This window comes from Ipomoea nil, unplaced genomic scaffold (assembly GCF_001879475.1).
Source record: "Ipomoea nil cultivar Tokyo-kokei standard unplaced genomic scaffold, Asagao_1.1 scaffold1770, whole genome shotgun sequence".
NCBI classification, from domain to species: domain Eukaryota; kingdom Viridiplantae; phylum Streptophyta; class Magnoliopsida; order Solanales; family Convolvulaceae; genus Ipomoea; species Ipomoea nil.
This window is the reverse complement of record NW_017618198.1, coordinates 1,381,250-1,409,005: the sequence shown is the minus strand read 5'-3', so window position 1 is coordinate 1,409,005 and position 27,756 is coordinate 1,381,250. Positions and strand designations below refer to the sequence as shown.

Below are 27,756 nucleotides of genomic sequence, written 5' to 3'. Positions count from 1 at the left end.
ATTAAACAATCTAGATTATTTATGCTGTGACAATGTCATAGCATGCAACTACAATAATTGTACATTTTACGACAAAAAAGTCATCCAAAACTTCTATGGTGTCAATCAACACATATGTTACCTTGATAGTATTTTGTACAATATATATAGTGATACTATTTGCATTATTATAGAAGTTATCTCCCTCCGCCCTCCATCTCCACCACACATACATGTATATAAGAGTCTCATCAAATAAAATTGCCCGCCCAAGTGCGAACGTGACAAAATTACAAAGTGTACTCAATGATATGTAAACAAACAACTCAAGAACATACATGTAATGCACTTAATCTATAGTTTTGTGGGATATATACGTACTTTTAGAGTTCACACATGTCCTTAGTGCACTTTTACATATCGTGGACGCATTTTGTAGTCTTTCACGTTCACATGTTCACATCTAAGTGGCAATTCGCACCTGATGTGATACCTATACATATTATGATGATCACGATATAAATAAATGAATTCGAGTACGAGTACGCACTACTTGCAAAGAAATATGTCTCTGCAAAGAAAAATAGTTAAATAACTATTATAACATTAGATAGATCTCAGATTCAATATCATATATATACTCAATTTGAACGGAAAATAAGCCATTATTATATACAATTATTAATTTTTAAAAGAGTGATTGGTATTCAGACATGAAAGAAATGAATTTGATGGAGAAGGAATGATGGTGCAGTGCATCGTGGGTTAGTTATTGCTTCTTGTCAAAGGGAAAATGTAGAAAGCCAATTAGACAAGCAAATAAAAGTGCATTAGAAACTTCTTTGACCTCCTCTTTCTTCTTCAATCTTATTATAATGATAATAGTCGATCCATTTCGTAATGCTCAAGCTTATTATTGTAAAGTGTTATGATTATTATACTATAATATAATGTTTAATGTCTCTGATCTACTTCTCCCATGCCAGTACAATAATGTTTTATTATACTGTAAATTTAATATATAATTATTGTCAAAGTTAATAACAAAAATGTGGTAGTTATTAATCAAACTAGATAGGGTAACATGCATTTGTGTGAGATCATCTGTAAGACGGGTCGGATCTCTGATTAACGGGTTAAAGATCTGACCCAATAATTAAAGGTTCGACTCATCTCACGGATTCAGGCAAATTATGCTGTGCATCCGTATGCACCATGCATGGTGCATACGGATGCCAAAACGACGTCGTTTTAATAAAACGCATGTCTCCCCTTAAAAAAAAAATCAAGTTCGATTCCCAGCAACAACATATGAACTAAAATTCCATAATCGATGAACTATAATTCCATAATCTAATCTATGAACTAAAAATTCCTGAATGAATGAACTAAAATTCCATAATCTATAAACTAAAATTTCAGAATCGATGAACTACAATTCCATAATCGATGAACTATAATTCCATAATCAATGAACTATAATTCCATAATCTATGAACTAAAATTCCAGAATGAATGAACAATATAATGTTGTTGCTGGGAATCGAACCTAAATTTTTTTTAAAAGGGAGACGCGCGTTTTTTAACAAAACGACGTCGTTTTGGCATCCGTATGCACCATGCATGGTGCATACGGATGCACAGCATAACGATTGACGGATTCAGACCTGTGAGACGGTCTCATACAAGTGTTACCCGATATGAAAATGCTCCATGGTTGAGGGCTCCATAGTTGGGTGGGTCCCGCTTTGGAGACAAAACCCATGTTCTTACACAAGGAGCCATTTCCTTTTCTCTCCCCTCCCTCACTCCTCCACATATGCATTACAATCTAAAAAATCTCTCCCAAAATTATTGTGATTGTTCTTAGGATAAATGTATGTACTTATAGCATTTTTTTCGAAGAATATTGCATTTGTTTATTTATCTACTTATTAAATTTGTTCTTTAATAACCTAAGTTTTCCGCTTCTCCATATTATATCTTGGACCCAATAAAATCACCTCATGATTCATGAAGGAGGTAAATTTCAAATTGCTTAAATGATTCCAAATTTTCCAGCTGCTTGTACACTTCTATGATTTCCACCACCGCTAATTGATTAAAACATAAAACTTCTCAATGACTCATCAAATTTTTAGTGGGATTCGAACCTCTACTTAAGTGCTACCTTGGTGCTTGAAGCAAGATTAGGCTAATCTTGTGTTTTTTTTTTTTTTTTTTTTTTTTTTTTTTTTTTTTTTTGGTGTGGGGTTGGGGAGGTGGGGTGGGGGGATCGTCTAAAAATGTGTAGATAAAATATTTGTTGGTGAGGTCCCAATCGTAGAAGGTAGTGGAAGTGATGAATTATAGATCAGACAAAAACACAAGTTCTAATCCAGGCCCTTTTGCACCCCACCACTGCTTTTTCAACATATAACTACAATCATTTTTTTTCACTCACCTCCAAGATGATATCCCACTTTTCCCTTCTCTCTTTTTTGGTGGGGGTTTTACTATTCCTTTTTAAGATTTTTTTTTTTTAATAAAAAAAAAATACACAGGCCCCTAGGCGTTGATTAATCGCCACCTAAGCGCTAAGAACCAAGAGTGTCTAGCGATTTTTTCAACCATAGACACTAATACTAATAGTATAGAATACAATTAACTGAATTAAGTATTTTATATATATATATATATATATATATATATATATATATATATATATATATATGACAGACACTCACACACGTGTACTGTTTTTATTTTATTTTATAGTCAGTCTAAGCGCTAGGCACTTCTTTACTGTCTGACTAGCAGTCTAGCACCTATTGCAACCATGATTTTACTATGTTTTACAATGTCACACATTATATAATTCAAAATTACATATCTCATTTCACCTAAAATATTAAAATTGAGAAAATGGTATAATCAAAAAAGCAAAAAGTACAAGCACGGATTAGACATTACAATGTGCCAAACCACATTAAAACATATTTAAGAGCAATAAATAAAGCACTTAATTATATAATTGTGGCGTTCAATGAACTTAGCTTGCCAAACTTTTCATTATCCCCTCCCATGCTAAAATGGACAAGAATTTAATGCCAAACAACTGTCACATATAAGCTGTTACGTTTGCAACAACATTATACCAAATTACCTCAAAAAGGCACAGAATATCAAAAGTAACCATAGCACCACTAACAAGCAAATGGAAAAATCATCACTACTGCATATCCAATCTTGGAATTATTGGCATCAAATAATTTCTTTTTACCAATGAAACATAATATATTAAAAAGAATTCACCACATTATAATTATTGTACCGTCAAATCGTAAGGTGAAAACAACTATGTATATCTCGAGTTGAAGGAGTTTGGCTTTTTTCTAGTACAGTCGAATGTGATCAGTTTAAACCTAGCTTGTAAATAAAATGAGAACCCTAACACTTGTAGTGTGGAAGTTTCACACTTTCACCTAACCTGATGGGCTCCTTGTGGACACCAGACATTGATCATTCCACCTAAGAAGTCCTTAAATCATTGTAATTTATCCCTCTACAATCTTGTCGGATCAGGGTCTGAGAACCTAGGAATGACGTACTTCGCCTTTTGACGGTGAATAAAATGAGAACTTATGTATTACAAATCTTAAATTAGTCCAAATTCATTGTATGTATTCAAAACTAAGAGATTTTTCGATCTGTAATGTTGATCTGCACTGTTATCGATTGTAACAAGTATAGTACAACCATGTATATTCTATTTTGTTCCATCCATCGAGTATTATGTACTAAAAATACCTTATAAAATCAGTTATCATATACATGATTGTATCTGATACTGTTGACACTAATACAGATGAATCGGTCCAAAAAATGATGAAAATAATAATAAAGCCAAGGGGAGAGTAATAATATATGAAAACAGACATGCCAGAAAAGGTGATGTGAATCATATTTGTGTAAGAAAGAAGAAATACCCCAAAGCTTTTCAATTCCTCACTCAATTACCTTCCATTGCACGTCTCCTTACTTTTTTTCTACCCATATATATAAGCCAGTCCAAATCCCCTTTACCCATCTCTCTAGACTCTAGTCTCCACCCCTTACCTTTCTTCTCCGTCTTCTCTCATCTTCTTCTTCATCATATCATATCCTCGCTGGAATATGTCTGCAGATCTAGACCTCCGGCGAGACCTGCAAGAAACCCAACTGCCAAGACTCAAGATTAGCCCCCCAGATTTCAATGGCTCTGTTGGAACCCACCAAATTCAGGGCTCTACAAGAAAGGTAGATCAAGAAGAGGAGTGCCGGACGCCGAGATCGCCCCGGAGTACAATACCGGCGGCGCTGGAATGCCCGCCGGCGCCCAGGAAGCCGCGGCGGCGGGCGCCGCCGTGCAAGAGGAAGCTGAGCGAGCTGAAGTTTTTTGAGATGGTGGGCGGAGAGGAGATCGATTCGTTCTTCGGTGCAAACGCCAGGAATATCAGAAGGTGCCTTGTGTAAATGCCCAATGGGAAAAAAAAAAAGAAGAAGAAGAAGAAAATTCCACGTTATTTTATTTATTTTTTTTTTTTGCCAAAGAAGAATTTGATTTTGTGTACGTAGAAATTGCACATTTTAATATGTGAATTATTTGATTTTTGGATATAAACATGTTGGAAATGAATTCAAGAAATTTGGATCTGAATTCTATATCATGATTCATGAATGAATATCCATCCTCTTATTTTCAACATTTCATCATCCCATTGAATTTTTGTTAATTGAATTTTAAACATTAAGAAATGTATTCAATTTTTTCATTTAACTTGATAATTGGTATATATATATATATATATATATATATATATATATATATATATATATATATATATATCAACCTTTATATGTATGAGAAGAATTACAGCACTTCGAGATTCATCATGGTCGAGAATTTTAGTAAAAAAAATATGAAAGGATAATTTTATAAATATTTGTAATATTTATAAAATTGTTCCATGTCTTTTCTTTTTCTCCTTATTTTTTATAACGACAATTGGTGATCTAAAACGGATCTAATAATGTTATCATTCACTTTTTTATTGGGACATGTTCTTACATGAACCTCATATGTGTGGAGATGGGGTGGGGGATATGGAGATAGAAGGGTTATTTTACTTCCATTCATTTCTCCATCTTTCTCAATTTTTTTTATTTATCCAATATTTCAAAATTAATATTTCTAGATTATAAACACAAATTCAAAAGAGAGACCCATATACATTGACCCAAGAAAAATTTGGAGACGGGGCCGGAAAATAAGTCAGAATTTGTGATTGGAAGAAAAGAGGAAAAGACAAGAGAGTCGAAACTAACACTACTAAAAAAATAAAAAATCATGATTTACCATGGAAAAATAGTCTAAAAATAACAAGTATTTTTTTTTTCTTCTAGAAAATGGATAATTCCTCCTGGAGTAAAGTTGACATTGATCATGTAATGTTTGAGTAACTGACACTCTTTGGGATTAGCAAAAAAATAATATAATTATTTCTCTCCTTAATTACTCCAAAGTGGAGATAAGGCAGAGTGGCAGACAGAGAGTGAAATGTTACCTGTTCTTAAGTGTGATAGATGGTGATGGAGAGGGATTTATAGTCCATCAAAAAATAAAATAAAATTATCATAAATAAAAGTTTGCAGTTATCCTTTGATTATTCAAAATTCAAAAAGTTTTAAATAACCAACTTGGTTGGTCAGATCGTAAGTTTAAATCCCCTCTCGAATATAAAATCAATCTGGTCAGCATTTTGTTTCTTAATTTGGTCAAACTGGTGCGAACAGGATTAGTCTGGATATGATACGAGTTTAAAGGTGTCTCTTACTGTTAATGACTGCTCATGACACCTCGGGGTCTGACAAAAAAATAAAAAGGTTTTAAATTAGATGGCAACAACATTTGAGTACAGTGATCTAGACAGTTTGAATGAAATTGTACGTTGATGATTACTTACCTACTCCAGCGATGATCTGAGGAAGCCAATGAAGAGAACAAATGGTGATAATTATCTATTGGAAAGTAAGAAATTAAATTTTTATAAGTGAATTTTAAATTTAAGAATTCTTTATAATTTTTGTCCAAGACAGAATAGATGAGGTAAATGGTAAGATGTGTCTCAACTGATTTACATGTCTCCAAATGTTTAAATACTAGTATGTTCGCAAGGGCACAATAGAATCAAATCCATACTTTGTGTTTTTTGTTTTTGTTTTTTTAATCATAGCGTGGATGTATATATGTAACAGTATTATATTATTATATATTTAATAAAATTATAATATAAAGGAGAAAATATAATTATATTAATTAAGTTAAGAAATACATTTACAATATGTTTGGTTTGTGGAATAGTTTAAAAAAAGAATAATACGGAGTATTATATTATTGAGTAATAGGTCTATTTTCTTTGGTTTTTTTTTTTTTTTTTTTTTTTTTTTGTAATAGAATGTCTAGTAAAGAGCTATTCCCTTAGTAAAGAGAATAACTATTCATAAAGAAAGTTTTGGTATTAACTATTCCAATCAAGAATAACAACTTTTTGTATAACAGCTTATAAATGACACCAATGATAATATAAATTAGATCGGAGTAGAGATTTGTGTTTACACTATGTAGAGAGTTGATTTTATTATTTGGTACAAATAAACACTATGAAGTCGAGTACAAAAGAGACCAAGAGCTCAAGTCTATGGATATTTATAGTAATACAAACTAGTATGAGTGCTAGAGTAAGATGATGAATAATGCGGAATTGGAAAGTTATTTATATTGGACTTCAAGTTGCCTATGATATAATGACACTTTACAAGTTGGCTGATGTAGCATCCTCTTATTGGTGGCAGACTAGTAGTGGTCGGTTGATGCGCTAGTCTACTAAACAACTACAATGGCGTATGATGCCGGTCTTCCAGGTCCAAGCCAACTAATTAAGTTGTTTATAGACCTATACAAGTTGTCTAGAACAATGGTTCTTTTGATGTGCTGAATTTCAGTTGATCCTTCAAAAACTAATCTTGTGTCCAAAAAATGAATGTGTTGCTCTAGTTATTGGGTTAGATAATTACTCTTGTTTCATTTTTAAAAAATAATTAAACATTATGATGAATTTAATTAATTCGGGTGGCTTGAATCAGTAAATTCGATAATTAAAGGATAAATAAGTGAATAAAAGATAATGGTAAACGACAAGAATGATATTGGAAAGACAAAGATATTGTATAATTAGAAGCAATGTAATGCTATTACAATAGATTTCAAGGGTCTTCACAAGACAATTACACTCCTTTATATACTAATAAGCCTCTTAATCGTCCCACAAAAAAAAAGGGGAAATTGCTTATAACAAACTTCACCAAATTCGGGTTACTTGACTGAGGCTGAGCCCAAGGCTCGGTCTTGGTGCCTGTGGCCGAGCACCGGGCTTGTCCTTGGTGCGCATGGCCGAGCACGGGGCTTGGCCTTGGCAGCCCGAGGGCCAAGGCCCAAGTTGAGGCTGAGCGCAGGGCTCGGCCTAAGTGCCCGAGGCCGAGCGCGAGCCTCAGCCTAAGCAGCCTGGGGTTGAGCCATGAGCTTGGTTTTTGCAGGCAAGGCTGAGCCCGGGACTCGACACCGAGGAATTCCAGTCCAACTGGACCTGTCTTGCTCTGCTCCATCGGATCGATTTGTTCTGGGTCCATATCTAATATGTCGATCACATTAAAATATGATTTCTTCCATTTACGAACCAAACAACATGGAATTCATATTGTACTTCACTCTTCATAGAATAACATATATATTGACATTCTTGATTTGAATCGGTCACAACTTAGTTTGATTTATTTTCTTATGGCCCTTTACCAAGTAAAGTCATAAGTTGGGCTCCGTCAAGAGTGTAACTTCAAGTACAATAGAAACTGCGACCGCTCCTTTAAATCAAAGAATAACACACACACAATACCAATATTTGGCAAATAAAACTTTTTCTTCAAATTTGAGAAATTCTACTTCTTTTTGAAAATAAATCCATGAACCAAATAAGAGAAAACAATATTTTTCTCAAATTTTAAAAGTTGACTTCTTTGAAAAATAGTTTCCATCCAACCAAACATGCATAATAGTGTTCTTCTCATTTTATTATTGTTTCAAAATTTATTTGTAAAATATACTTAATTTGATGGACCCGGGGAAAAACAAGAAAAGACTGGAGAATAAACAGCTGAGCTGCGAAAAAGGATAGGCAGATAGAACAATTAATATATACTTGTATATCATTAATTTCTAAAATATCTCATATATTGAAAATGTTGTATCGGTTCGAGTAGTATATATGCACATCTTGAATATGTCGAAACACTTTATGATTTGCTATATATTTATCCGCAATGTCCAAACTCCAAATAAAATTGTAATTTATGAGAAATTTATTTAGATATATAATTGCAATAATGTTATAAAATAATACGAAGTAACATAACAACTATATTTCATTATAAAAATGTCATGTTTCTTGGGTAGGTATAGAATGATTTTCGTACATAGATGATTATTTTTTTACAACACTTTCAATTCAACCTATCTCTCACACGATCTTTGTGAGGGTATTAGAACAACCACAATAGAGCATAATATGGGGTTAATATAAGAAAAAATAACTTGGGTGGGGTTATTTATATATGTGGGGTGGGATTAATTAGCAAATTATTTCTCCTGCAAATTTGGAAAGAATGGCTTGAAATTTTTTTTTAAAAAAAAAAGAAAAAGAAAAAGCAACACATGCTGTGCTCGTTCGTGCATAGCCTGTGGCCACACGAACACGTGCAGTGCACGCGTCAGGCCTGACGCGTCTCACGCTTCATTTTTTAATTTTTTTTTCTTAAAAATTTTAATTTTATTTTTTTTCTTTTTTTTTCTCTCCCCTCCCATCTTCTCTTTCCTAATCACTTTTATTATATCCCGTAATATTCTTAACTGATAATGATGCTTTTAAACAATACATATTCTTGGGATATTACTTTCTTAACATAGCAATCATTATACCATGGATCATGGTCCACCCACTGACATAATGTATGTACATTTTTAATATACCAAAGGTTCATTTTTTTGAAAATACATTATTTAAATACTGAATATTCATTATATTTGGTATTATCTGAAAATTCACTATTTGGCATACTACTAAATAATGAACCTTTGTTACCTTAGCTTAACAGTTAACATAGCACAAACATATTTACATATTATGGCCCAAAGAAGATGGTTTGGGCTGGCCCAATGATTCTCTAAATATAGCCATATAGGGCTTTTGGGCAATCATTATTACATGGACCATGATTCACACAATTGTGTGGATCATAAATAAAAAATACATTTTTAATATACTAAGGATATATTATTATATGTACGTAAGGTACATTTTTTGAATGTACATTTTTAATATACTAAGGGTACATTATTTTATATAATATACCTTTAGTATAAAAATAAAGTACCTACAGTATAAAAATAATGTACTTTTAATATATAAAAAATGTACCTAATATTCATGGTCCTTGTGTGGATCATGGTCCACACAATAATTTATCACTTTTGGGCTGGTTTCATCGCTTTTTTAGCATTGATTTTGATGGCAAATTATAATATGGACTATGGTCTTCATTATAATGTGGATTATTAATAAATGTTCATTTTTAATATATTAAAAATTTATTTTAAAGTAGTTTATAAATAAATGAACTAGAAATGTAATTTGCCCTGTCTTAAATGGGGATCACCAATCCCCGCTATATATATATATATGAATTAAGTTTTCAATTTTTTTTATTTAATTATTAAAAATTACACTAATTTAATATTTTGACTAGAGATAGACCGGGACAGGAAATCCCATTCCCACCTTATTTAATTATTAAAAGTTACACTAATGTTATATTACATCATTTTTGTAACCAAATAAGACCCGTGTTTATTTTAATTCTCTATTTTTTATTTTTCTAATTTACCATTCTCCCTTCTCTATTTTTAAATCGAAAAAAAATGTACAAGTAAATACATATTCTATTTTCTTTTCTTCAATTTTCTATTTTCTTAGAAAAAAATATCTTACATTAGTAAACAGAATTATTTCTTCAATTTTCTATTTTCTTAGGAAAAATAAAAAAATAAAAAAATAAAAAAAAATTCTTGCGTGAATTACAGAACCCATGAACCATGATCATGATGTCAAAGACGCGAAAGAATCGATGTTTTTATTTACTAATGAATTAGTAAGGCAAATGGAGCCATTTGTTCTCTAATTATACAATTGCAGGACATTATGGCATGTAATCAGAAGAACAAAGAGAATTACCCCACAACCATAGTTTCTGAGGTGATAACTGCCGACTCTACATTATAGAGTAAGCTCTGATGACCTCCACGATGGGTGCTCGGCACAATGGACACTTCCCTCCGCTTCCAACTAACTCACTCGCGCATTTTGAACAAGTGCACATGTGCCCGCATCTGCAAACCACGCAAATATTCACATGGAGAACGACGAATGTATGTGTGTGCACGTGCATTCGTGTAGATGTTTGAGCACAAGCATGCATGCACGTACATGTGTGGGCACGTGTGGGCACGTGTGGGCACGTGTGTGCATGCAGATGTTTGCGCATGGGGCATGCATGCGTGTGGATGTGTGGGCAAGCGCGTGGATGCATGTAGATCTGTATAGATACGCGCATGCATGTGTAGATGTTTGAGCACAGGCATGCATGTATGCGTGTACGAGCGTGTGCACGCGCATGTATGCGTGTACGAGTATGCGTAAACGTGTACAAGTTTGCGCATTTGCATGTATGTGTTTAGATGTGTGCATGTGCGCATGCATGTAGATGCAGTATTCCATTGAAGGGAAATATAGGCTTTGAGTAGTTTAGCCATATACCTGTAGAGCAGGGAATCAATCTGGCTATCACAACAGATACAGCAAGTACCCTTTCTCACATGGCCCCATTTCGAACCATCCATTGAGGCCTCTGTAGCCCCTGTTAAGCATTTTGCATCGCCCAAACACAATTAAAAGAAATACTGGTAAACCGAGGGGAGGGCAATTCTGATACTCATTTATAGCAGTAACACATTAAGTTTGGGAAAGCACAAACCTTGTCCACCGGCTGACCGGTTCAAAGCGGCTGAAACCTCCTGTCTGACCGAGCGCTGCAACTCCAGTTGCATATCCATGCACGCTTCCAACATTCTCTGCATGTTGTTCATACCTTGCTGCAGTTTAGCCATGTCTGCCCTCAGGTCGTTTATTGTCTCCCACTCCTGTTCCAGATAATCACGCACACACTCAATTCAAATTTCTAAAATCTAGCCATATAGGTCTCTAGAAGACTAGAAATAGCAAGCAAACAATATACAAAAGATAGTGGGGGCTTACAAGTTCGGAACGATGGACACTGTGACGGGCCCAACCAGAATGGTGCATATCCTGATGCCAAACTGGTTGCGGTGGAGGCACAGGAGGAGGTGGTAGTACAAGGGAAGGCCTACCGGTACCATTGTGCTGATCTTCGTTCTGCTCATTGCTCGGCTGGTTTTGATCCCGCTCTGGTGAGGCAGGGATGGGCAGGTCTCTGTGGAGGTCCCAATCAATAGGCCCACGGCTTTGCCTTTCTACATACGAATGAATTAATTGATCCAAACTCTCACGGAAGCCACTCCGCAGAAGATTGGAAACACTCCTCCTGCAATATGCAGGAAATTTCAACACGTATATATATTAGATAATAGCAAAATTCTCGGAATCACAATGTCGAAAGCCAGACTGATTGTATAGAGATTAGTCTTACCTGCTTAGAAGTTCCCTGAGTTCCATACTGTACACATTCTCGTCCTCAGGGGGATGGAATCGATTAAATCTCCTAAATGGGGCTGAGCGCCGCACTCTAGGAGGATCAGGAAGTCCCTCCTCAGTCCAATACTCTACAGCTTCTTGTGAACCATCCTCACGCCAAGCCTCTTGGGCTTCCGGCAACTGTTGTTCATCCCCAGCTGTCTCAAGGGGCCGAGTAGTTACTGAATTAACATTCAAAATCGTGCTTGTGTTTTCAACAGTCTCGTGAGTCCACCTAGCAGATTCATCAGAAGTCAAATCTTCCCGGTCCCCTCCATCAGATTCAGTGACCTGTTCTACCCATACCCTATCCGGATCACGAGCTGTTTGTTGACTTGGACTTTGATCGATACTAGTTGTACTAACATCAATGCTTTCTCTGCGTTCATGCAACCGATGAGTGTTACTCTCCTGTTCCCTAGGATGCAGATGCTCGAGATTTTCATTTTGAACCCGCAGTGAAGGATTTATACGATTCTGGTGATTTTGAGAATCATTGTTGGTACTATCGGATGGAGGTTCAGAGTTGCTGCTCACTTGACCACGAACAATGTTTTCTAGTCTAGAGCGGAATCCTTCCCTGTTTGAGACCAAAAAAAAAAGGTCATCAACTCATTTAATAGAATAAGTAAAAAGAAATTCCAGATAAAAAGCATAATTATCCAAATCATAGCATATTATCACATAGCCCTTAAAGCATCACGAGGCATTTGAAGCCATTACCCATTTTAACTTTCCATAATGCATGACAAAGCTCAAGCATTCTCATTTTAAAGTTGTAGATGTTGAGAAAGAAGATGTAGAAGAAGTTTTTATTACTTGCTTGTCTCAATGAGGAGACAATAGATAAATATATATACAGACTAAGAGACACAATCCTAATAGACACAACCCTACACAACTTCAACAGCTATATTTCTACAGACACAACTTTTGTGTTTCAACACTCCCCCTCAAGCTGGAGCATGTATATCATATGCACCAAGCTTGTTACAAATGTATTCAATCCTATGACTTCTTAAAGCTTTAGTAAATATATCAGCTAATTGATTATTTGAGCCTATAAAAGATGTAGTAATATCTCCAGAAGTAACTTTGTCTCGAACAAAATGGCAATCAATTTCAATGTGTTTCGTCCTTTCATGAAAAACTGGATTTGATGCAATATGCAAAGCTGCTTGGTTATCACAAATGAGCTTCATGGACTCCTTTGTACAAATCTGCAGTTCGGTAAGGAGGTTTTTCAACCACACAAGTTCACATGTTCCAACGGCCATAGATCGATATTCGGCTTCTGCACTTGATCGAGCAACAACATTTTGCTTTTTACTTTTCCAAGAGATTAAGTTGCCACCAAGAAAGATACAATATCCAGATGTTGATTTTCTATCCCATGCACCTGCCCAATCTGCATCTGTGTACCCAATAATTTCAAGGTTTCCATGGTCTTTGTATAACAAACCAGTGCCTGGAGATTTTTTAATATATCGTAAAATCCGAATGGCAGCTTCCCAATGACTTTCACGTGGAGATGCCAAGAACTGACTAACAACACTTACCGCAAAAGAGATATCAGGTCGAGTTACAGTTAAATAAAGTAATCTTCCAACCAATCGTCTATATTTTCCCGGGTCTTGGATAAGCTCCCCCTGGTCTGGTAGGAGTTTGATATTTGGATCCATAGGAGTGTCAAGAGGTTTGCAATTCATCATACCTGTGTCTTCTAGTATATCCAATGCATACTTTCTTTGTGATATGCAAATTCCTTGCTTGGATTGTGCTACTTCAATTCCCAGCTTTGGAAGTGGCTTTAAATCGAACAAACTCTTCATACTCAGCAGCGGAAATGGTTCGAGAATTTGGTTCCCCAGGTTGAGATTGAGCAACACTTGCTTGCGTACGTATCGGTCTCCCATGAAGTTTCCAACACTGATCTCGTGTGTGCCCAGTTCTATTACAATAATCACACACTCTAGTGTTTTTCTGTCCACCACGATTGTTAGTTCGTCCACGACCACCTTGTGTGACTAGAGCAGATTGTTCGGTAGTGGATGTGTGAGTACTCGGAATGGAGGTGACCTGCAAGAGCCGTTTGAACAACTCGGTGGTCCCCGGGACAATGTTGCTTCCAAGAACTTGATTCCGGATGCTTTCAAATTCTGGACCTAATTTGGTTAAGAGAAGTATGACAAAGAATTTCTCTCGTTGGGTAAGTTGCTCTGCGGGTGTACCACCAATAGGCATGAGTGTACCAAACTCAGCAATCAAACTTTGGGCTTTGCCAAGAAAAGTTTCCATATCAATACCATCTTTCTTCAAGTTAACCAAATTGTCAACAACATTATAGAATTGAGAGACATCATTAGTGTACAGAGATTGAGCTTGACTCCACACCCCGACACATGTCTTAAAGGGACGGAATAAAGGCAACAATTGTGGAGAAAGAGACTGCCAAAGGAGACTACAAAGTTGAGCATCTAACCTTTGCCAAACTGTTTTTTCTTTTTCCGGTATCATATCCACTTCTTTTTACAAGTGGTCAACAACACCTTGGCCCATAAACCATAATTCTACGGCATCCGACCAAGAGTGGTAATTTTGAGAACCACATAATCTTTCAAAAGTGATTACCGGGTTTCCAGACAGATTTGGCACATAAACAGAGCTCGAAGAAGTAGATAAAGTATTGGCAGGAGAAATAGTACCCGAATTAGCAGAATTTCCGTCGGAAGACATCGTGACCAAAAATAAATCTGATTGCACGGAAGGAAAGGAGGAGAGCCGACGATACGATCTGGAAAATCTCGCCGGAAAAGGCCGCCGGAGAAGGCCTCACGCGCCGGCGCGTGGTGTCGGAGCGCCGGCGACGCGTGGAGGCGCGTGGAGGAGATTCCGGCGACCGGAATTGATGGGTAATGGTCGCCGGAGGATGGGTAAGGCGGCTGTAGTACTAATTTGATAAAATATCTCACCATAATTTGAAAAATTAATTTCGAATGAACAGTAAATGTACTGTTCACCGGAAAAAAAATTTCAAATTTTGACTTTTGGCTCTTGATACCATGTTGAGAAAGAAGATGTAGAAGAAGTTTTTATTACTTGCTTGTCTCAATGAGGAGACAATAGATAAATATATATACAGACTAAGAGACACAATCCTAATAGACACAACCCTACACAACTTCAACAGCTATATTTCTACAGACACAACTTTTGTGTTTCAACAGTAGATACTAGATAAGATATTTAACTCGTTAAAAATACTTAACGATATATAAAAAAGATGAAAGGTATAAAACTTAATTGCAGCCCAAAGAACTAAAATCACCTAGCAAGACCATAATTTCATCAGAACTACCCAAAAAAATATACTCCGTATATAGTACAGAAGGGATTCACGCCCAGGCCATACATTTGAAAAAGGGCTTAGCTTACTACTAAAGCTAAACCCTGAATCCTCATTGATCAAGTCACATAGTACTGTTTAGAGTTATAATTGAAAATATTATAAATTAGCATCCCTCAATTGTAAGAGAGGACAACATTAAGATCTTCACACTTTACTCCCTTGTAATCTATCACAAGAAGAATGAGGCTTTTCAGATACATAAGACTAAAAAGTGTAACTTTCCAAAGCAAAAATGATCTAGTACGGAATCAACCACGAATAGCTAGCCCAAATACCTCAGCCCAGAGACAGTGTGTCGTTGCCTTAGCTGAACCAGTTCATTTGCTGCCACTGAAGGCGGTCTCTCCTCCTCAACAGGCATTTCATTTCGCAGGAATCTACCTCTGAGTAGTGACTGGAAAAAAATATACATAAAACATTTTATATATATATATATATATATATATATATATATATATATTAGTTAATACTTGTATGGTAAATAAGATGAAAAGCAAGATTTTCTGACTCTTCAACTTGTGAAAAACGAACTGAATCTAAAATTAAAATATTCTCTAGACGCTGCCAAAGGGTATTGAAATAGCCTTGCCATCCTACATTATGGTCAAGAATTCAATGCTCCTTTCTCGTCATTATATATCAGATAACAGAAAAGATATGTACAGAGTTTAAAATTTTCATTCATATGCTGAATATCAGTTAAACAACTCTAAGTTTAGATTTAGGGAAAAGAAATTGTAACTTTATATGATGGAACACACGAAGTCAAACTTAAAAAGCAATGGGATAAACTTTCAAGAACTGAGAATTTGAAGCATGTGAAGAATAAATTAGGGTTCATAATACAAAAATGCCAACTAACATATGAGATAGAAATAAATAGCTAGATGAGAATAAATGATAACTAACTTGAATGCGATTGCGGTGGGCAAAGTCAGAAACAGCTCGGTGCTCCGAAAGTCCCTGAAGTTCCCTTTGCCTTTCCCCTTCAATCCTCACAAGCAAGTCGAGTAGAGCCTGTCTTCCACGCAACCTCAGCATGTCCCTGCGAACATGCTCTGGCTGACCTTCCTCATGGTCGGCAATTGACCCCTCACGATCAGTGTCAGCACCGAGTCCATTGGTCTGTTCCTCCCTGCGGCCCCCATGAGATGCCCTTTGTTGACTGGTCATTTGCACCCACTCCCTCACAATTCTAACTCTTTCTCGCTCAGTTTCCCCAAGCCATTCCCCTCTTGGGCTACCATTCCTCTGGGCAACATTAGATGAAGTGTCTGCAATACCACTCTCCATCCACCCACGAACAATTTGCCTCACTCTCTCCCGCTCAACCTCACCTAGATCAGGAGATTCCTCCCGGCTAGAACTGTCATGCTCTATATTTTCATTCTGTTGTCCAATTGGATCGTGAGACCAAGTTCCATAGTCATTCTCACACTCAGTAGCATCTGTAAAGCTGCCCTGATTGTCACTTTCTCTGCTTTCAGACATATTCATACTAGAGATGTTTGTATCTGAATCCACACTCCTCTGATGTGTTAGTCTTTCCCTCACCCTCTCTCGGGCACGGTTCAACATATGTTCGTCCTCCAACTCCCTCCACATCCGCATAATAGTCGATGCCCGACTGCTTATTCTCTCAGCATCACCCTGTCGTCTTGAAGTAGGAGACTGTGATTCCCGCAAGAATGAAGAATCAAGCATAGAAACCGTGTGTAAACGGGTGAGTGCCATCAACTCAGACTCACGATTCCTCCTCTCCATTGTGGTAATCATCTCTTGAGCATGCCTAGCAGCCCACCTACTCAATATCCGCGAATGGCACCTCCTGGCTGCAGATGACTCTCCCACCTCACCCCCCGCTGCAGCAGACCTCCTCCTACTCACAAGCTGGTCACTCTCGTCATCCTCATCCTCCGTATCCCTCACAGAGCTGCATGACGTAAACGACATACAATCATCCAAATGTCCACGCATCAATTCCTCAAGCCCCCTCTCGAATTCAACACGAGCATCATCAGCCGTGCTCTCAGGCTTCTGCTGGAGCTGCTGCTGAACATCAGCCATTTCTTCAAGCCACTAACCCAGAACCTAACACCCACAGCACTGCCTAATCAAACAACCCTAAATTGCAGAAGAAGGAAAGCACATTCCCTAACAACTAAAATGGAGATTTTCCACACCTGACTCCATTAATTCCAAACAGAAAAAGCAAAATCAAACCTAACTCTACCTCTAATCCCACTTTAACATCCCCAAATCTCGTATAATTACAACAATAGCAGCGCTTTTTCGATACAATTGTTTCACTCAATAGATACATATCACCTGATCAAATCACATACAGAAAAACCTAAACTTCATCAATACAACCAAAATTCACACAAAAAACGAAGAAAATCAAATCTTTTTTTCGGAATTAACGCATTAAGATCAAGAAACTTTGATGGAAGGTGATTTACAAAGTGATCAAGTCAGAATCAACGGAGAAAAATCGAGTCCAAGATTAGATTATGAAATGAATGATGATTAAGCACGAAAACGTACCTCTAAAGTGTAATCTCTGTCACCAAACTAACTATATATATGTAAATATGGGTTTTGTGTTTGTTTGTATATATATGGAAAGAGAAAAGTGGGCAAACTTGACTGGCAGACGGAAAGAGAAAAGGAGAGATGAAGAGACAGTAGGCGATGCCAATTTATGAGCAAAGGGAGAAGAGTTTTTTGTTTCTAAGATAAACATAATTATCCCCAAAAAAGGACATTTGCCTTTGACCTTATTCAAATAATATAATTCATTATAAATTTTGTTTACATTACTTTACAACACATTATTTTTGTAGTTAATAGTACACGATATTGTCTTCTTTAATCACATAAATTACGGGTTGACCACTCTAAACATTTTCACAAATAGTAAGAATCGGATCTACTTAGAAGGTAAGTTGAAAAAAAGAATAAATCAATTTGAGAGTAGTTTGAGTTGAAAGTATGCTCATCCATACAAGTGTTTGTTTCCTTATAAAGATGTTGAATTGGGTTAAATTTTTATTATAGAAATTTTGTTTGTAGTTTAATCAACTTTTTTTAAATTAATTTGGGAAAAGGGTCAAATAGGCCCTCGAATTTTAGTTTAAAAGTCAATTAGGCCCCTAAACTTTTTTAAGGTGCAATTACACCTATCAACAATTCATTTAGGTGCAATGAAGCCCAAAAACAAGTTAATGACCTGTTATCACATGTCATTAGGGTTCAGGCCACCTTCCGACGAATTTTTTGGCAAAAAAAGTGACCAGCAACCGATCCAGATTTGTCAAAAATTTCGCCGGTCACTTTTTTATCCGAAATTTCGCCGGTCACTTTTTTTTTTTTTTTTTTTTGTCGAAAAATTCGCCAGAAGGTGGCCTGAACCTTAATGACCTGTGATAGCAGGTCATTAATTTGTTTTTGGGCTTCATTGCACTTAAATGAATTGTTGATGAGTATAATTGCACCTTTAAAAAGTGTAAGGACCTAATTGACTTTTAAGTTAAAGTTCGAGGGCCTATTTGACCCTTCCCCTATATTTTTGATATGTTTTCTCAAACAAGATGGATTATGGATATATGACCTAAAAAATAGCAAATAATGTTGTCATTATTATTTGACTAAAAGAATGAAAATCAAATCCAAGATTCAAAGTCATGGTTGATGAATGAGTGTCTTACAATTACTACTCGATTTTATGCATTGAGTAAATCTGGCGTTAGAAAGATGATGCGTGATGGGCTTGACCGAAAGAGTGTTGACAACAATCGAGCTCGTTATCTTTAAGTACGAGAGTTATGTTTCACCCACTCACCTCCATTTTGAAGCATTTTAACTTCTTAGATTACTATGAAAATGGGAATGTCATTTTCTCATACTTTTAACATACTTTTTTAGAATATTCTTATTTTTATTAGGTTGGTGGTCCATTCGAATAAAACTAGAAAATGATTCTTGAATATATATAATCATCATATTCATATCATCATCACTTGTAACTTGATTATTATAAGATGAAATCATGAGTAAATGCGATTACGATGCGATTTTGTGTATATGAATTACATGAATATATGTGTAATTTCATGAATTGTATTAGCGATAATGCTATTTTTCTATCTTGATTTTACCAAAAAATATTAGTCACCATTGGACATGGTAATAAATTATTTTTATTCATTAATTATTGTGAATTGACCGATCCCACCAACCTCAGAAGAAGAATCACTTGTAACTTGATTATTATAAAGATGAGATCATTAGTAAATGGATTACGATGCAATTTTGTGTATAGGAATTACATGAATATGTGTAATTTCATGAATTGTATTAGCGATAATGCTATTTTTCTATCTTGATTTCACCAAAAAATAATAGTCACTATTGGACATGGTAATAAATTCTTTTTATTCATTAATTATTGTGAATTGGCCGATCCCACCAACCTCAGAAGAAGAATCACTTATTAATTAAAAGCGAATTAATCAATTAAAATATCATTTTTTTTTTAAATCAAATGAAATATCAAAAATATAAATTTTTGCAAAATTTGTTGTGTATCTCACAACATTTTTTTTTCTTTGATACATTAAGTTTCTCAACTAAGGGAGAATAAAATAGATCTGCACACAATGGATCAAGCTCCACACTTTCGTCAACTTGAAAAGCTCAATCTCTAATCTGGGGAGGCTAATGCCCCAAACTCTAGTTCGGGAAACCCTATTTCTCACCCTGCCACTGAAATGTTAATTTTGGGTCAAATGATCAATCACTTGAACTCAACTCGGGTTTGAAATGTGTGGTTTGCAAGTTATTATACAAAAATAGAATTTACTCCGTGCACACCATGTTACTGGTTTCTTTTGTCACCCAAAAAAATTGCGTTAAATTTATAATTTTACAAATTGGCCAATATATGCAATGAATATGATATTACCTCTAGCAGACACTAGGAAGGTCAAAGTGCTGCCTAGCTACGATTTTACAAGGTCTTTGATTATTAAATTTTGTTCAATTTAATATCTAAACCTTAATTTTGTTCAATGTAATCTGTGTACTTTAGAATTAAGTACAATTGAGAACAATAATGAACATTGTTAAAATAATTGTTAGTGTTGTTGACGTAGAATTAACATAGTTATATTATCATGTTAGTTGATCAATGGTGTGACATGCCAACTCATATTTTATTTTGAACACTTGACATATTTCATAAATAGAATTACTTTCTAACACTTTATTAAATATATATTCATCTTATAAATTTATTTGCGAATATTAATTAAAGAACATTAAAAAAAGTGTAAAAATTTTATTTATATTAAAAAAAATCATAAAAATAAGAATAAATTGATATGTACAAATATTTTTAATTTATGTTGATAAAAATTAATACTGAAGAGTACACTTTTAATATTTCAATTTATTCTAGTATGTATCCTTTTTTAAAAAAAATTAACATTTTAATTTTTATTAAAATAAAAGAAATTAACATTAGAAATAAAGAAATAATTTTTTGTTAATGTTAAATATTTTTTAATAAATTAAGAAATATGTATTTTAATACAATTTTAAATTGTTAATTGTTAAAAAAAATGCATACTAGAATAAATTAAATGTTAAAAATTTACTCCTCATTATTAATTTTGATCAATATAAATTAAAATTTTGTTTACATATCAATTTATTTTGATTTTTATGAAACTTTTTAAACACAAGTAAATTTTTGTATTAATTCAATCTTTAATGCTCTGTATTTAATTTCTACAACAAAAACATTAAGATGAGTACTTGCCCACAACTTTATGAGAATGAGAAAAAAAAAATTGAAATTGCAAAATGTTGGGCGTCGGCTGAGTTGACCGAGTTCAGCCTACTTGATTCGAGACGTGACGTTGTGACTTACCATGGAGAGATGTGATTAAATGGTTAATGTTCACCTATTTATCACTAATTGATTTTAAGATATGACAACCAGATACCATAGAACTCTGTAGTTAAGCCTATACACACATGGGTGTGTGTGCACTTTGTAATTTTTGCCCATTGCACTTGTAAGTTGTAACATCTAAAAGTTTGTAAGAGAGCCGTTGATTATCGCAAATTGACATCTTGCATTAATCCGTACTTTTTACCTAAGGTCTTCTTCTCACCAGATCTAATATATATGTGTGTGTCGGGAGCCTGTCACAGAACTCTAGATACAAATAAGGCCTGATGTTTCAGTACGTTAGTCCATAATTTGAATTTACAACGCATTCAATAATTAAATGATCAAATTTATGTTTCAGTACGTTAGTCCATAAATTGAATTTACAACGCATTCAATAATTAAATGATCAAATTTGTAACATTTAAAGAGATACTAGATTTATAACTCGAATACAATACTTGAGAGAGCATTATTTATCCTAAATATAAATACAACTTAATAGGAATAAGAGTAGTTAGCGGTGATAGACCTAACTTCCTATTGTTCATGTGTTGGTACCCTTAAAGACAAGTGAATTGGGACAGACAGAATATAATGGTGTAGTCATCCGTTATATAATTTATAATTCCTAACATTTCTTCTTTTAAGATGCGCTATGAATAAAATCCGCCTTGTTATCCTAACTAGCAAGGAATCACAAAAAAATAAATTAATCTAGGTTGTTCATAGTTTACTACCTCAAATCAAGAAAATCAAAACACAGCTCGCATCATTCATAATATTTCTTCTTCTCCCAGAAGGTTGAATCCACAACCCCGACCCGACAGAGTATTTAGGAGGATGGTGGCTCAGTAAACGGGTCAAATGCCGGTACAGACAAGGGATCTGCCAACTTTGAGCATAATTCCCACACTGTCACTGTTAACATTGCTAAGGTTCGAACATTGGTCTCTTCTCTCAAATATTGTCTGCTAAACCATTGAGCTAAGTCCGTGCGGGTCATAATATTTCTTCTTCAACATTATGGAGTGTTGTATTCCGTACCTCGCATCATTCATTACTGCAACGATTTTCGCAAAAACCCATTACCCAGAAGCCAAGAAGAAGATGGTAATCATCTCCAGATAGATCTCACGGGGAAACAGACAAACAGATCACGTTGAAGTTGCATGGCATGCCGCAGCAACCAATTAACAGAAGACGATAGATAAGATGAGGAGAATCCTATGTTTCGATATGATATTCAAAGAAGATGATGAAAATAATATACAGGTTATGGGACCACGCAACATGCATGCATGGATATTCATAAACATATATGGCAGCAAATGTCTAGTTGTATTTCTTTTTTCTTTTTTGTTTGTTTTTATTTTAGTTATTGTACTATGGTATATCAAAAAAAAAGTAGTCAAACTAGCTATTTGATGAGCATTTATGTTTTAGTTGTTCTGTTATTGAGAGAGACAGAGAGTAGGGTCCAATTGTTTCAATCATAAATCAATATCATTGCCTCCTTCCCCCATCTGTTCCTTGGGTGCAAAAGGTAAAATCCCTTGCTCCGAGATCTTCACACTGTACTGAATTGTAATTGAGTTGAATCACAGTAACTCAACGACCCCTTAAGAGCATTTACATTAGTTGGGAAGAATATGGGGATAATGTAAGAGTGATTAGGAGAGAGAATGTGGGGAAGGGAGAAAAAAAAAAACCAAAATTAAAAAAAAAAAACGAAAAAAAAAAAGAACCTGTCAGGCGCGCCTGACGCGCCCACGGGCGGGCTGCTGTGCGCGAAACGCGCACAGCAGCCCCTTTTCTCTTTTCTTTCTCTTTCTTCTTTTTCTGCATTCTCCCCAATTTTGCAGGATGAATATCTCCACAATTATCCCCACCCCCCCCTTGTTATTATCCCCATTGAGAAGAATTAATACTGAAATCTCCCTATAATATGCACAAGTGTGGATGCTCTAAGTGGAAGGACTAATACCTGGTGCTGACAAGAGCCACCCAATAAGAGGGTGAAACTAATTCAGTTAAATCATAGTGACTCAACGACCCCTTAGGTGGAAGGACTAATACCTGGTGCCGACAAGAGCCACCCAATAAGAGGGTGAAACTCTCACACTGTGATTGTCGGGATCCAATCCTGCGTCCTTGAATGTAATCAGTTTCCCGTAAAACAACTTAGCTACCTGTGAGGGCATTATTACAAGTGAACTAACACAAAGTCTACCCTCCTAAAGTCTCTTATTACCTAACACAAAGATAATCCATGGTATACTAGCCACCAGTCTACAAGCAATTCCCAATCTAAAGACAAAGTCCCCCAACCTCATCTCTTATAACTTCACCCACTGCAACTATCCTAGGTTAACAACCTCAAGCACTATGATCAACATTGATTTAAAACGTATTAACAAGAGACTTGATCCAACCAAGGGGCGCCCTTGTGGATCGAATTTTGCCCTACTATATACAACTCGTTAGCAAGAAAATAAAAGAAAAGAACTAGTTTGCATTGGCGAATGGGAGTAGAACGAAGATAGATATATGGTATCATTGTTCTCTACTAGAAACAAGTCTACGTAATGGCATATGTTTATGTCAAATAGAAAATACAGTCTTACAATCTTAAATTTGGCCAGTCCCTAGAGGCTGCCTTGAAGTGTCTCCTGTGGCCCAAGCTTGGTAGTCCTTCACTAGCTGCATCACAATTACAGATACAGTTTTAAGCTCACGTAAACTTTCAGCTTGAACAGAAGAGGGAGAGAAAACAAGGATTTCTTATAAGTAAAACGCAAAAGTCAATTATATAATAGCAATGTAAATTGCAACATAAATCTAAAGAGTGGTTAACAGCCCTTTCATTGTCTCTATCTACAGATATAACCAAATAACCTAACATCAAAGGGTCAAGAAACATACTTTCAATGTTCTTAAACAACTTGGACAGGGCCTTTCCCCCACCAATATAACATAATATACAAGAATTATATAATCAAACATCACATTAATTTACATATACTAAAGTACATATGTATTGTATTGTGTATATATATAGACTTATAGAGTGACGATTTGATTTTTGCAGTTTATCAATTTTTAAAACCATAATGGCTTGATAAATTGCAGTTTATAAAAGACCAACCACATTAGTTAGAACTAAAAAACCCATAGTTAATTATGCAATTATTATACGACTAGGGCGCTTCTGTGGTTTTATGATTTTTTTAAACACCCTAATTGCTGCTCCACAGTCCACAGCAATTCATGTTCTAACAAAACATAAAGGTCAAAAAAGTAAATGACTAAAATGGACATAAAACACTATTTACTGAAAAACCCTTCCACTTATTCCAAGTCTCCTAATATCTCTTTCGGTGTTACTTCCAATACACAAAATTATGAAAAAGATCCTACAATGACATGCTCTGTTATGCCATGTTGCAAAAATAGAAAATTATTCACTTTCTTCATATTTCTTTCTTTACTTTCTTTTCTTTTTACCCCTTCTGTTTTTTTTTGCAAATTCCACCAACCTCCTTTTTCTATTCTTGAACAGAAGTATAATGCCTATGGGCATACTAAAAGTTCCCATAAAATACTAATCTAAAATTTTGATATGATTTATTACCTTTCTGTCCCTCTACTTTTTAGTCATTATTTATACTGCCCCCAATGAACAAAATTTTTAGACTCAGTGTCAGTGCTCTCAAATTCTTGCCAATATAATGATCAGGTTATACACTTGCAACTATCTACACCTCTCTCACGCTGACAAGTAAAGCTTTGATTAATTTAAAATTGATCCAAACCATTTGCTCACGGTTAATTGATATTGACTTCACACTGTTATTAGCAGTGCCGTAAAAATCAGCCTAGGTGGCTGCCGCCTAGGCCAAATGAAAAAGGGGTGAAATCGGTAGTTTAGGTGGTTGGCTGACTAGATTGATTAGCCGGCCAGGTCAACCGAGGGTTTTTTCTTTTTAATTAGGTTTTGTTTTGCTCAAAAAGACATAGTTTTAAGTGAAACAAAACCTAATATAGACACATGTACTACGGTACTAGAATTTATTTTAAATCAAAACAAAAACAAATTCAATGGTTTGAAGTGTTTACTATTTTTCTTGAGCTCATGCTCTGTTGTAAGTGGTAAAAGATTATTTCTAAAATTCAACATTCACCTTCATCTCAATTAAATTCAACCAGGACTTGCCAATTCAACTCAATAAAACAAGGTCTGTAATACAAAAATGTTGAAGAAATTGGTGGTAAAATAACACACCTGAGCCATAAACCGAGGAAGCATGATCCCGAGTATCTGGTTTAGGACCTGAGCTCCAGTTGATTCAATTGCTTGGACTGGAAGTGCTCGAAATGCAAAGGGAACTTCAATGTTAACCTGCATAAGCATACCAATTCACATATTTACTCTGATGTACTTGTTCTTCACATGAACAGTGGTCAGATTGTGGACATTACCTCAATTACTGCATCTGAAGTGAGTTTCTGCACTCCTGAGTCTCTTCGATTGCCATCATAGGATATTCTATTCACCATAGAAGCTGCATGCCCATATCAAATCAATGTCAAAGCACTCCTGAAAAGAATTACTTAATAAATTTCAGAATCAAAAAGTGCATAATCTGATTAGGAACTACTCCATACTTGTTTTTACTAGTTATTCAACGGACACTTCAAAAAAAAAAAAAAAAAAAAAAAAAAAAGAGAGAGAGAGAGACAAAGCCATGAGAAAGCCGCTTGATCTAACATTTAAAATGGCACAATTATTATTAGGGCCTAGGTAATTAGACTTATCACCATAAATTTTGTTAATTTCCAGTCATCTAGTGTTTTATACCCAGCCAAGCACTAGAATTCCATAAACCGCTAAAATTTAAGTTCTTCAAATCACATCTATATTCAAAAAATTCATTTGTCCTAGTGTAACCTGCAATATTAATTAGGAACTGACAAGAAAATCACACACGTGGTGAGATTTTCAGTGATGTTAATGCTGTTTGGAATTTGGAAATATTAATTTGGCATTGGAATTACAAGAGGAAACTTCAGGCACATAGGTAACTCATAGCACAGCCACACAGATTTCATTTTGATACAGATATTAATTATTTCGAGACCCAAAAGCAGACCTTAATGACGGTCCGGTGCATTGTTTAGATTAGATCAATTATTGCTCTTTATTAAAGAAGAAAACTTTTAACATTGAACATATGTAGAGATGGTAAAGGCAGGAAGGACTATACGACGAGCATGCTTGTTAATTGTTAAACAGACCATTTCCTTTCTCCGATCCAATAAACTCCTAGTAAGTTAATGTGAGAGAAATTAAGAATAGAGCAATCGAAATCAATGTGACTTTGTCAATGGTTAACTGGCAATAATGCATTAATGTGCCTATGTATAAACAATGTGTATATATTGCTACACTATAATTGCAGTATAGGAGTCAATTTTGCAGTCAGTGGAGGATAAATAAAACCAGAAATTTTCAACTGTCTATGCAATCGGTACTTTAAACGCAAGCAAATACGAGATCCACATGCAATCCAACACCATAACATTGCCAAAAAAAATAGTGCTTACCGTCAAACTTATCATTTTGAGCGACAACAATAGGTGAGCCCTCGAGCTGAGGAAAAAGCATAACTCTTAGGAATTAGAATGTATGAAACAATAAGAATTGAAGAAACTGGAAACTAATAGGGAGATGATAATCGATAACCATGTAGAGCAATATAATCAGCAATGCAATGCCAATACCTTACAAGACAAGAGGTTAATAGAGCATCCATCAGGCTGCTCCTCAACTCTCACCAGAAGAACAGGACACACTTCAAATGCGAAGAATTTAAACCTATACACATAACATCTGAAGGTATTATCATCCACCCGTTCGATCCTCTCAGCATCCAACACCGAGTACTGGCTCGCCGGCAAGCTCATATACTCCACTAACAAAACAAAACACACTCAAATTAAGTTAAAGCAAACCACTCATTAAGCTACATATATAGACTACTGTAACTGTAATCCACCGGAAACTATGAAGCAAAGTCTTACTCAGAGGTCTCTGAAGCTGCCGCACCGACACGGATTCCTTCCGGCGAGCAATGAATCGAACTTTCGGTGCTGCGTCGGCGGAAATGCGAAGCGATCCTCTCGGAGAATCGTAGGAGGGAGGAGACGTTAAGCTTAACAGAGCAACTGGTGGACAGACTTTAGGGTTTTTGAATCGGAATGAAACGTAACTCAAATTTGTTGTTGAAGATGAAGTAGCGGCTAAGCTCAACGCCATTTCCGATTGCTTCACTCCAATTGTTGGGAAAATGAGATATCAGAAACTGACCTTTTGACGAATTTCAATCCCTCACGGTTAACCTCTAGTGTCGAAGATGAGGTCAAGGATAAGCCAACGAGCGTTGTACGAAACGTCGACGTAGTAACTTCAATATTATTGGCGGTTCGCTGGCTAATGTACGCCGTTATGA

At 35.4% G+C, this 27,756-nt stretch overlaps 2 protein-coding genes across 2 annotated transcripts; both read right to left on the bottom strand.

Moving 5' to 3' along the window:
* Positions 1 to 10,215: 10,215 nt before the first annotated feature.
* Positions 10,216 to 17,999, bottom strand: LOC109192539. The gene is made up of 8 exons (XM_019343220.1): positions 17,833 to 17,999; positions 16,195 to 17,613; positions 15,561 to 15,679; positions 11,833 to 12,456; positions 11,421 to 11,727; positions 11,140 to 11,305; positions 10,923 to 11,022; positions 10,216 to 10,495 (listed from the first exon to the last, which is right to left on the bottom strand). Exons 2-8 carry the CDS (start codon positions 17,350 to 17,352, stop codon positions 10,378 to 10,380), a joined length of 2,592 nt encoding a protein of 863 aa, XP_019198765.1. The 5' UTR covers positions 17,353 to 17,613; positions 17,833 to 17,999; the 3' UTR covers positions 10,216 to 10,377.
* Positions 18,000 to 23,736: 5,737 nt separating this feature from the next.
* On the bottom strand, positions 23,737 to 27,735 carry LOC109192591 (uncharacterized protein SYNPCC7002_A1590). The gene is made up of 6 exons (XM_019343292.1): positions 27,329 to 27,735; positions 27,029 to 27,219; positions 26,852 to 26,897; positions 25,727 to 25,809; positions 25,530 to 25,646; positions 23,737 to 23,947 (listed from the first exon to the last, which is right to left on the bottom strand). The coding sequence occupies exons 1-6, from the start codon at positions 27,561 to 27,563 to the stop codon at positions 23,876 to 23,878; spliced, it is 744 nt and encodes a 247-aa protein (XP_019198837.1). The 5' UTR covers positions 27,564 to 27,735; the 3' UTR covers positions 23,737 to 23,875.
* Between the last annotated feature and the right edge of the window lie 21 nt (positions 27,736 to 27,756).

Excerpts from the sequence above, each read along its gene's own strand:
- LOC109192591 (XM_019343292.1), bottom strand. The coding sequence starts at position 27,563 with ATGGCGTTGAGCTTAGCCGCTACTTCATCTTCAACAACAAATTTGAGT. Across the intron at positions 27,220-27,328 it reads GCAGCTTCAGAGACCTCTGA|TGGAGTATATGAGCTTGCCG; the intron begins GTAAGACTTTGC and ends TTGTTTTGTTAG. Across the intron at positions 26,898-27,028 it reads TTAACCTCTTGTCTTGTAAG|CTCGAGGGCTCACCTATTGT; the intron begins GTATTGGCATTG and ends CTTTTTCCTCAG.
- LOC109192539 (XM_019343220.1), bottom strand. The coding sequence starts at position 17,352 with ATGGCTGATGTTCAGCAGCAGCTCCAGCAGAAGCCTGAGAGCACGGCT. Across the intron at positions 11,728-11,832 it reads CTCAGGGAACTTCTAAGCAG|GAGGAGTGTTTCCAATCTTC; the intron begins GTAAGACTAATC and ends TGCATATTGCAG. Across the intron at positions 10,496-10,922 it reads ATTGATTCCCTGCTCTACAG|ATGCGGGCACATGTGCACTT; the intron begins GTATATGGCTAA and ends CGTGGTTTGCAG.